The 12,159-nt window shown below is 42.3% G+C and overlaps 1 protein-coding gene across 2 annotated transcripts in view; it reads right to left on the minus strand.

Moving 5' to 3' along the window:
* The window catches only part of LOC109473652 (ras-responsive element-binding protein 1-like), a 32,332-nt gene extending 21,504 nt beyond the window's left edge, over positions 1 to 10,828 (minus strand). For both annotated transcript variants that reach the window (XM_019773591.1, XM_019773589.1), the window contains exon 1: positions 10,703 to 10,828. In XM_019773591.1, the coding sequence (XP_019629150.1) occupies positions 10,703 to 10,742 (40 nt within the window). In that variant the 5' untranslated portion in view covers positions 10,743 to 10,828. The remainder of the gene's footprint in view (positions 1 to 10,702) is intronic.
* Between the last annotated feature and the right edge of the window lie 1,331 nt (positions 10,829 to 12,159).

Genomic DNA, 12,159 nt, shown 5'->3' on the forward strand with positions numbered 1-12,159 from the left:
ATGGACTGGCCCCCTTAGCCAAGACTCCTCCCCAGACACCCCTGGCCATCCTAACACCTTCTATAAATAGCAGATGCTAAAGATGCTGTACAGAAGGCCAAGTCTTCTCCTGGTTAGATGAGCCTTTGGGTGAGATGAAACAGACAAGGACACTTGGTCTTGTACATGACCCGATCAAGTTGTAATTATCAAGATCTCCTGAAGATTGTCTGTTACGCGTAACTACAGCACTGTAAATGCAGAAATTTTTGTGATGACCTCTTAGGAATTAAATTCGTGGCACCGCAAATTGTACTATTACTGCTGCACTACAGAATTGTTTCAACTTTGAATTTATAACCTTTACCCTATTCTTGCGAAATATAACTACAGCGAAAATAGATATATTTACAGTGAGTGACCAATGATTCGTGAAAACGTCACATGTTACATTCTCTCTCAACTGATGGAAAACAGATTTTACACCAGATTTTATGTGGTCAGCTTTCTTTAGCCTTCAGAAGGGCTGCATGCCCTTTTCCGTAAAACATAATCGGCCGTTTTACTAGTAATTCTACGTAGAGCGTACAGACAGACCGCTCTTATTCAACGTAGAGCATGACTTACTTGATGTAGAGCATAGTTGGCAAATTTTGCGTAGAGCGTAATTTGGTGTTTTCCTTCTACATAATGCATTGTAGCTACCCGGAATTTATCGTAAAACGTAGCGGGGAGGCTTCTTGAATTCAGCGTAATACGTAGCTGGCTCTCAAAATTTAGCATAGAGCGTTGTTGGGACCCCCCATGCAGGCCCTCCTTCAGGACCTCACAGACAAGAATTTGACTGGATCGAGAAGACAATAATACTTGGGGCATGTCAGGCTATTATATGGTTTCTTTTATTGTAGTACTGAAGAGTGTTATGTCGATTGATCTATGACCCTTGCAAGGCCACCTGGTTCCATTTGTTATCTACCATTTCCCTTACAACAGCTGTAAATGCCACGTGAGGATTCCTATAAGAGTAGAGATACACATTGAAAAAATCAGGTTCAGATACTAGATACGTCGATGAAGGTTAGACATCCAGGTAATATAGATACGCCAAAAAGCAGTTACTCAAGCAACTGGATATGATTTTGGAAACAGTTTCAGCTAGTATCCACTAACTTTCGTCAGTGACAGAGAGACCAGAGGAGAAATGCAGATCAGATACTAGATGTTACACGTAAACTGTGCATAAACCTAAACACTACACATCTCTGGAATGTCTTTTTCACTCGGCCACTCTACACCAGGTAGACAGCAGCGACAAATCTGATTACCTGCGTGCTTGGGCAAAGAGTGGGGGTTGTCAAGATCAAATAGAAGTGAATTACTGCACAGCAAGCACTACTGAGGAAAGGAGGGTCAGGTTACCCTCCAGGGCTCGAAATACTGGGTGCATGTGCACCATGGTGCACCCAAATTTGGAGCTGTGCACCCAGTTCTTTTCTGTGGGTGCACCAGTGCACTCAAATACTTTCGTAGGTTTACGTATGTAAAGATGTTTAAATGTATAGTAGTATAATGTATACAGCATATTGTCAACATCTAAGTGTCAGAAAATAATAAAATAAAAAACCCAATAAGGTTTTGCTGACATTCTACTTTAATATTTCATCTTAATTTTTTTGTGCACCCAATTTTTAGGTTGGGTGCATCAGTGCACCTAGTCCAAAAAATGAATTTCGAGCCCTGCCCTCTCTGGCCTACAGATTTAGGAAGGTCTAGCATTGTCATAGGTTACCTTGGTTGGTTAACTTATGTCTTCATCTTCAGATTATTTTATGGTCCTATCACAGGTGTAACAGTTGCAATACACAAAGAAGAATGCATACCTGTATAATATTCAGACCATCACAATTACACTCTGTTGATAAATGTATGTTTTGTATATTACTATGAGACTAATCTGCCTCACAAAACACTATCACTATATATATAGTATGAGATGTGCTATGAAAAATTATTACTAGTACATAATGTATACACACTGCCAGACATGCATCTATAAGAGCTATCTGTCATACAGATGGGCTTTACTGTGATAGACATATTCATAGAGTGTGGTATCTGTTGTCTATCATTGTAGTATGGATGAGAATGTGCTATATATACACTGGCAGTGGTCGAAATACTTTTTTCAGTGCTCTGCAATATTGCAGAAGAGTCAAAATTTCGTCCTGCAATTTGGAAATACTTTCTGCAAATACACAAGCCCCCATATTACAACCTTCTGAAACCAATAATGCCTATTTTTGCATCATATATATATATAGCTTTGTAAATCTGTAGCATAACTGAAATTCTTCAAAATATCACTATTTTAAATATGTTTGGACCGTAAAAATTTTATCGGTCCGGTCCAAAAAAACCGAAACGTCGGTGGACCGTTTTTTTGGGCCGGAACAAAAATCCATACTTGTTGTTACTGATGGTCACTACATGCAAGGAAGCCTGCCAGGAAAATCAAAATCCAGCCTTCAAATAAACGAAGTTTACCTTAGTCTCCGTCTCTCTCATTTTGCAACAATATTATCCCGTTTTTTCGGTACCGATAGTCATCTAAAAATCACAAAGCACAAGTTTACGGGCTGTGTTTGGTTCGGATCGAGCCGAAAATCACTGATATTTTACACCACATGGTCACAAATTGTGACGCACGTAAATTTTCACTCCAAATGAGAAATTACCGCCCAACAAAACGGACCATTAGGTTCCCAGTGCTGTATTTCTCTTTTGTTCATGTGATCAACTTGTTTTCTTTCCTTGAATCATGCAAAATACCAAGGAAAAACATCGAAACTTCGGCAAATTATCGCCGAGGCGAGTGTGCTTCTTCGGAGAAGCCATGTTTCCTTTGCCGTGTTGCCTGCTGGGAAATGCTCGGCGGAAACTGCCGAAAATTGCCGAGGCAGTTGTCGGGTCCTCCCGGGTGACGAAATCTAACATCGGAAAATGCCGAGGGCCCATATTTGGTTATCGTCGCCTTTCGTCGCCTTGTCGGAATCGCTCAACTTTGACCCCAAATTCCCTTATATGGGACCATTACAGTCTGCTGGAAAACGCCGGCGGCAGGTTCGTGCGGCGCAGGTTTTCAATCTATTCACAGCGCCGCTACTTTGCTAATATTGAAATCTATTGAATCCGGAGCCTATTTTTGCCTTCTGCAAAATTGCAGATTGTAAGATTTTTTCTTCTGCAATCTTGAAAGTCTATCTGCAAATTGCAGACTGCAGACGGGTATTTCGAACACTGACTGGCCATGTAACAGCTACATAGCATACTCTAAGAGATGTATTCCTGGGATGTGATATCTGTGTCTATCATGGTGCGCTGTGCACACATTTTTGTGTACCCCACTATTAAACTATGTTTTCTTTCCTCCATGTATAGTATGGGATGAGAATGTGCTAAGAGTGGTTACATACACTAACATACATGATGTAACCCTTACTAAAAGCTACATGTACATGTATGTGTATACTCTCATATGGATAGGTTATAACATGATAGATGTATCCGTGGAGTGTGATATCTGTGTCTATCATGGTGCGCTGTGCACACATTTTTGTGTGCCCCACCATTAAACTACATGTATGTTTTCTTTCCTCCATGTACTATGGGATGAGAATGTTCTTAAGAGAGGTTATATCACTGGCATACATGATGTAACGCTTACTAAGACCTATGTGCATACTCTCATGTGGATAGGTTATGATACTGTAGATGTATTCATAGGGTGTGATATCCGTGTCCATCATGGTGCGCTGTGCACACAATTTTGTGTGTCCCACCATTAAACTATGTTTTCTTTCCTCCACGTAGTATATGGGATGAGAATGTTCTAAAGAGTGGTTATATACACGGTGTAACACTTACTAAGAGTTATGTGTATACTCTCATATGGATAGGTTATACCATGATAGATGTATTCTTGGGACCTGTGATATCTGTGTCTATCGTGGTGCGCTGTGCACACATTTTTGTGTGCCCCACCATTAAACTATGTTTTCTTTCCTCCATGTTGTATGGGATGAGAATGTGCTATGTTATAGTATATACACGCTGGCATAGATGTAAGAACTACAGGTATACTCTCAGAAATGTATTCATGGGGTGTGATATCTGTGTCTATCGTGGTGCGCTGTGCACACATTTTTGTGTGCCCCACCATTAAACTATGTTTTCTTTCCTCCAGGGTGGAACTCAGGCAAGGCCTGGCCCAGCTTTATATAACACAATGGGCTGCACCCCTGAATGGTGCTGTATTTACTCTGTTGCCAGGAGGTGAGTTTAAAGGGCTGCATATCATCACAGTCAGGCTGGGGCAGACAGGACTGTGACCTGTGTCTGGGTATCAGGTGTTTCCATGGGATGGAGTAGCCTCCTGTGCAGACTTCTAGGAGGGCCTGCATGGGGGGTCCCGACAACGCTCTATGCTAACTTTTGAGAGCTGGCTATGTATTGCGCTGAATTCAAGAAGCCTCCCCCATTACGCTTGATAAAAATGATAAATTCCAGGTAGCTCCACGCATTACGTAAAATAAAACGGTGAATTACGCTCTACGCAAAATGCGGCAATTACATTCTACGTTAAATTAGAGTGGTCCGTCTTGAGTGGTACATAGAATTAAAATGGCCGATTACGCTCTACGGAAAAGGGCATGTGGGCCCCCTTCTAGCAGGGTAACGCTTGTTTCTATGAGTGGCTAGGGCGGTGGTTTCTTTTCAAGGGAGGGCCTCGTCACCCTTGCCAGAACGATACAACTCAATGAATATGCTACCAACTTGGTCGCCAACACTGAGCAATAAACCATAATTTCTTCATTACAGTCATTGAGTATGAACAACCCATTGTCATCACAACAAGGTTTTCATCCTTTGAGCATCTATTTGAAACCCATCACACTGTACTAGTACTTTGACAGATACATTGCATTACATTGCCATACACACAGTTAGGTCTTCTATGTTTGGGGATCTTATTAGTAAAAACCCTGTGCCAGCCACTACAAAAAAAAATATTTTCTCTTTCTCTCATCCCAAACGCATCTGTTCAAAGATCAGTTAAACACCAAGCTAGAAGTACATTTATGCTAACAAATTGGAAACCTCCAACTATCTTGTAACATGTATTCTCTTTCTTTGAAAATCCTACCAAGTAACAACCCATGAAAAAAAGTGGGAAAATTGCAACCAGAATGGCTGTTGTTGTTTAATGTGTATCCCATCTCCCAACCGACAAGGCTTCTAGGGTAACAAGGTATCTGTGACTGTGCTAATATTTGATTCTGGAAACCCATACCTCCGTCTGATGGAGTTGACTGGAGCAAACTGGCATCTTTCCATTTGGTGAAGGAACTCGCGCGTTACCTTCTTCTATCTGATAACACAGGTTTCTCATATACATGATTCACATGACAACAATGTTGTTGCTGGCCAATCTCATATCTAGTATAATCGTAAGCCAATGTCTACATGTAATACTTTTCATATACTTCAGAATGACAGGTTGAAAGAGTGACAAAGTTCATACATGTGCACAGCCTGCTCTTTTCATTCTGCCTGATTTAATAATCAACTTGGTTCACTGCAGTTCATCAATCCTTGTCCCCTCGTTTTAAAAGGCTTTTGTTGACTTTTGCTGGATCATGGATCAGAGGTATCTAACTGAGAACACTTTGGTACAACAACCTAACGCTTCATTGAGGTTTTAACCTTCAGTCTGCTAAGGTAGCCATCTGGCTCCAAAATTGTACTGCTAATGGGGTCAAGCAGCAACAAGAGGGTTAAACTAAAGAGTAAAAACGAAACAAGAAGATTACAACAGAGAGATGGTGAAAAATTGCCTTTGTATTTACTCCATGAAACTGGGTACCAAGGGTAGCAACATTGTTTTAATGTTTCTAAATGTATCATTTTCTGAGCCTAGCACCAACAGGTCATCTCCATGTAGTACTATATTTCCACTGAAAAAAAAAAATAGACTACACTTTCCAAGTTGTACTACAAAGTAAATCAGACAGAGTCATGCAACAGGATTTGGCTTTTGACAGACAATTTACAGCGACACACCTAGACTAGAGTACTGGTAATCTCCAAGCAGATCTTTTGGTGGGGGTAATTGGCCAGTCTGTAACCATTTCCCCATTTTTGGTGGTGGTAGCGACAAAAAAAGGGCCATTTATAAAAAGCAAACGATCTTCCACCATCAACCTCTGCTTGGAGAGTAGACTAGAGCACACATCAACTTTGCAAGCCTGCTACATGTATTTGGAAATGTGAGGGAGTGCTAGCAACTTAATAATGGTTTACTGCTATTCTTTCAAGGAGTAGAGGGACTTCACCTCCACTTTCTAGTGATGACTCAGTCATCAATCATCTGTAAGAAATCTCAATCATTTTTTTCCATATTTGAACACAAGATTTGCATTTCTTAAAAAATCAATATAAGGCCACACCAATTTAATTTGTTGGTTCTCGGATTTTTTCAGAAAAAATATGAAGCGACAGGGCGAAAAAAAAAATAAATAAAAACAGGTCTAGGCATCCTATTATAGCCCCAAATGCTACAATATGAGCCATGAAGTCAACAAAAAAGGCTAGGTCAAAATTTAAAGTATAAATTTTGAAACTTTTAATCAAACCACTGCATTGATAGATGGAAAAAACTGTAACAACTAGGAAGAAAAGGAATTTCCTGAACTGTTGGGGGCAAAATATGAGCATTTTTGAGTTGATTCAGAAGCTAGAATTTTTTTTTTTTTTTTTTGCAAACCAGAAAAAAATGAAGAGGCGAATCCGAGAACCAACAAATTAAATTGGTGTGGCCTAAGTACAGATATATTTTAATAATCTACGATGATTAAAGCTTATTCTACTTTGATCCGATATCAGATTTAAAAATCTGACTGGTCTCCAAAGTCCAAATGAAATTGACTATTTTAGAGGATTGGAAAAAGCAAGGAGTAAACCTTCTTGGTAAAAGTCATTAGATCTACTAAATTTTTTTTTTTTAATCCAGCGAACCCCAAAACAAAATTCTTCATTTACAAACACAATGTGCATGCTCAGTCATACATTGTGCTCACGTCAAATGATACCAAAATTTAAAATCTAGAATAAGTTTCAATTCATGGACTTTACTGAGCAAACACTTGCCACTGTATGTCCTCCCACATTTGTTCCAGTGGCTTACTACAGAGCTCCACAGCCCAACCTCTTGTCACCAGGGCAATTTATCAATTATCAAAAACCCAGGGGGCACAACAGAAACCAGACAGCCTGTTGCATGCACGCATTCACATACAGATGCACGAGATGCCTAGAGCAGCCTCTATGATCAAACCTTGTCGGGACAATAGAGAGAAAACTGGTTGGTCAAGTCCCCACCTTTCAGATACCTTCACCTCTGACATGGGTGTCTCCTAAACCCCCTACAAAACCCCCCAGGGGGCAAGAATAAGCACATATTCTGTTTCTCATTAACGCCTCCCTCTTGTCCTATTAGCAGCTATTCTACACCTAAATGGATCAGGAGAAATAATAAACAGTTACAGGGCCCATTTGGCTAATGAGATGAAGTTATTTCAAGAGAATACTTTGCATTCACTGTAAAAAGTTGATCCGATTAACTAGAAAATACATGTGGACTTTGATGGGCCTTATGCGATCTATAATTAATGTTGTTATCTTTATGGAATGCATATTCATTTCCACTTATTTGGAATTGCCATGGTAATCCATACCATTGGAATTTATGAAACTTTATTCCTTATAAGTTGGAAACTGTAACTGGAATATAACGAATGGAACAAGGCGATTAGGGGATAGATATTTTATGATGGGGTACATGTATGTAGTACTTGACTACTTAAAAACATTTTTGTACACTGTACTGAAAGCATTTGAACCTTTTCTAGGAGCAGACGAAAATCATCAACATCAGTTCCTGTTTGGTCCCTTCTCCTTGGTTTTAATATCAACAAATGAAGATAACATAGCAGAACTAAAATGTCCAAAACATAAAGCATCAAATGCATGACCATCATTTCTCCTCAACCACTTTTTGTTTTAGATTCTTGGTTCTCGGATTTTTTAAGAAAAAAAAAAACAGACCAAGGCATCCTATGATAGCCCCAAATGGCATGATGGGAGCCACGACCATACTAGGCTAGTTTTTAATTAAAACATTAAATTTCAAGCCTTTAATCAAACCACTGCATTGATAGATGGAAAAGCGGCAACAACTCTGAAGAGAAGGGACCTCCTTAACTGCTGGTAGAAAAATATGACCATTTTGGAGTTGATTCAGAGGCTGAAACGTTTTTTTGTTGCCAATTAATTACTAATTAGAAAGAAATGAAGCGAGTGAATCTGCGAACAAACAAATTAAATTGGTGTGGCCTTAACAAGCAAATTTTCCATCTATTGTGACACAATATCTCCAAACTGTTTTAGTATTCCTGAGCCCTTGGTGTGATGTGATCCATCTAACTGATTTGAATGGGCCCCAGGGTGCAGAAATCTACCAGCCTTTTGTCCACAGCCTGAGATAACAGACAGTAGACCTGAGGTCAGGGCTGCCTAGCAACAGGCTGGATTCCAGATCCAACCAAAGATACCTCCCCAAATTAATCAATAACATTAATATGCGTCAGACATGCAACATCCTGGAACTGCTAGAGAGCACAGAACAATGCAAAGAGGATGAAAAGAATCGTTTTTAATTGAACAGTTGTGATCTGATGCCATCTTGTGGTAACCTCGTCTTCCCCGTGGCTTGCTCTCATTGGTTAGAGTGAGTGTGTGCAGTGTTTACATTGTCTGGTGCAGGAGATGCTTTTAAGTATAAGTTTTAAGGTTGGGGCATGATATATTTCTGCTGTTGTGGAAACACTACCTGGCCACAACCCCTGATTGGAGATTAGAGTCTGGGGGCCTCTGCACAGGTATGCAGGTAAAACCCAAAACACCTGAGAGAGGGTTGGCTCATCTCACAACCAAGATGACTGAACTGCAGATACAAAACGAAAGATGACATCACTTCTTGTTAAAATCAGGAAGAATATTTGTGATGTGCCCTGCTTTTCGCCCTAGGTTCTTTCTTCCTACTCTACAACAAGAGACAGCGTGTCATTGGCTTGCCCTTGACAACTGAAGGTCGAATTCCGCCAGCGGGCAGACCTAAGATCTATCATCCATATGGCCCAAGAAGTAAGTCATAAAAGAGATGCACGACTTGCATCTTCCCTTGGCACATCTGACCGAAAAACCTGGCAGCGAAATCACAGGAGAGAAGGGGAGTCCTGACAACAGGTTACTGGGTACAGGGACAGAAGCTCAGTAGGGGAAAGGAGGAAGCAGCACCACGAACTGGAAACATGATACTGCCAGTGGGTCCCCCATTCTAAATAGACGAAGCAAAAATCAATCAGCTTGAAAAGCTTGAACCTGAATAATTACCCATCACTGAGCTGAATGGCGGAGTAGCCTGCCTCTGTGCATGTTTACCTTTTGCAAGGTTCCTGTTTGAAATGACACAATGATGGTGTTGACGGAGCCTGGTCTTGGCACCGCCCCCACCTTTTCTTCCCAAACTGGCAGCCGCACAAATAAAGCCACTGGTGAGAAAAGACCAGCAAAAATCACGCACCTACGGGAGAAATTCGCATGAGGAGACAAAAGGAGATTAGGTGATGCAGCCGAGATCCCCCCTCCCAACAAAGGGCTTAATGAGGAGGCCCCAACAAGGTGTGCTATTCAGAGTTTTGGATGCTGGCCAACTTTTCTTTTTTGTTTGTCCAGTCTGGCACTTGTTTCACCAGGTGTACCCCATCCCTGCCTTCCACCTCCCAGAGTCAAACCACTCTCAAGGAGGGGGCCCACTACTTCAAACCCTTCAACTGTGCCATCTCAGGAGGAGGGAGACAGTAGTCTTTATTTCCAGGCCTCCTGGGGCCAAACAAATTACATCTAGGTGCATCTGGTGGCCATGTTGTTTGCTCCTGCACTTTTCTCCTTGACCAAATGCCAGGAGTGCCAATGTCCAACTCCGGGCGGCCACCGCCACTACTGCCGGTGCCGATCTCCCCCCTAAAAAACTCAAACAGATGGAGACTTTCTTTCCATCCCCAAGAAATCCGACCTTGCCGAAAATGTTCCCAAATTCATGACAAGGGCAGGGGAGTGATTGATGGCGCGGGAGTTTGGCGTGTCGAGCTGCAGACGTGCGGCATATTTAATGACCCTGTCGGACCGCCAGACACCGCGCCGCGCTGGGAGAGCCGGGGATGCGAACACCGGATCCCGGAAGAAGAAGGAGGAAGCCAGCCGGGCCCCCATCTCCGCGCCGAAAAGTTTCCCCAAACGCCCTAACAGCGCGATTCGTGCTGGTACATCGGTCACCGACACGTTCACAGAGCTGTAAAAGCCGGGGCGCGGGGCGAGGATGCGGGCGGGCCATGGAAACGCCTTGCATCCGCACAAAAGGGTCAGGAGGGACGGCTCCTCCGGATAACTTGATCGACAACACCGGAGATGTCGATCGCAGCCGGTGCCCGGGTTTTACAAGTGATGTAGTCCCCACAAACTCGCCACAAACTCCACCAAAGTAACTCAAACAGTGAGATCGAGGTGTTAGAGAGGAGACAGGTGTAAAATGGGAAGGTGTACTTACGCTGGAGCTTGAAGGGCAGCGCCTGTTTGCGCCGAGACATGATGGGGACCAAACAAGCAAGCAAACTAAACAGAACAAGATGGCGCGCCGGGGCGCACTGCGGCTGCGCACACAGCAGACACCTCCCTCCTCCTCCTCCCGCCCATCCATGTTGTCTGACGACCCTTCACACCTCACCATCACAACAATACCCTCATCTCTACACCACACAACCCTACACACCGTCTCAAACCGGCAAGTTACAGGGCTGAAAACAGTTCAATTTGGCGAGGCGTTTTCAAGAGTTGGAAGGGAAGAGGGGTAAAGTTGACGAGCGACATATTTCAGTGGGTGGGGGTTCACACCTTGTGATGCCTCGGCATAAAACGTACGTGTATCGAGTTACTCAAACATCAAAGGACGCCATAACCGGGTCAGATATACTAGAGAAAAGGTTCTTATACTATTGTTTCAGATGTTAGAAGCTGAGTAGTGAATATATTTGTTATAGATGTAACGTTATCTTCTTTCTCTACCAGACTATAAACTATGCTGGTTTTATATAGGAGAATATTTGCCAGGGGAGTTTGGCCGCCTTGGGGTTTGACTGGCCTCGCGCAGGGAGGAAAGAAACTACCTCCCCGTTGCCGGACTCCCTTGGCCAATTTTGCTCTCTTTTTTTTTTTTGCCGAATTCTACGATACGTATTCCCGTAAAAAGGCCTGGTGGAGGCTACTGAATTACGGATCAGGCCAGTTTACAACCAGTGTCACTAGGAACTACAGAGTGGGATCGAACATATGACGTCGTGATATCGAAAGGCCGGTATCAAAGTACGTCACTCGCTCGCCTTGTGGTGTATAAAAACCTGCACCGGAGATGTGAACGAGCTCGAGCTTATGCAAATTTAAGAGGATTGCACTACTTGTTTCACGTCAGGTGTCCCCACATGACCCCACGGGGAGGGTTGCGGTTGGATTACAGTCAAACGTGAGTGCTGTGGAACTGACTGACGACGCAAAACTGATACACGCAACATCGGATAATGGAAAGTTTATTGCAAATACATGCCCGAGGGCTAATTGCAGGTACAAACAACCTGTATGAAAAAAGAAAAAAAAAAAGGATGGTATGAGAGACTACGTCAAACATTATACAACATTCTACAACATACATTGTACTAGTTTTCTTTTTGAGGCAATGGAAGACGAATTTACCCACTTTTTCTATAATATGTGGGTTCTTTGACTTAAGTATTAAAATTGTTTTCTCGTGGTAGGGGATAGTGGGAAAAAGTAAGGGAGCATTTTGGAAACGGTGGTAAATAATTGTTTTCTGATATCGTCATAAAATATGAACGATTTTCATTCCATTTCATTTGAGGAGCAAACAGAACAATTTTCAAGCAGATGTAGGGGGAACGGTTTTTCCCATTGACTCCCCCCGTAGTTTGGCATCACTGAGGAAATTTAACTACC

Source organism: Branchiostoma belcheri, unplaced genomic scaffold (genome assembly GCF_001625305.1).
Source record: "Branchiostoma belcheri isolate BF01 breed outbred unplaced genomic scaffold, Haploidv18h27 scaffold3, whole genome shotgun sequence".
Lineage (NCBI taxonomy): Eukaryota > Metazoa > Chordata > Leptocardii > Amphioxiformes > Branchiostomatidae > Branchiostoma > Branchiostoma belcheri.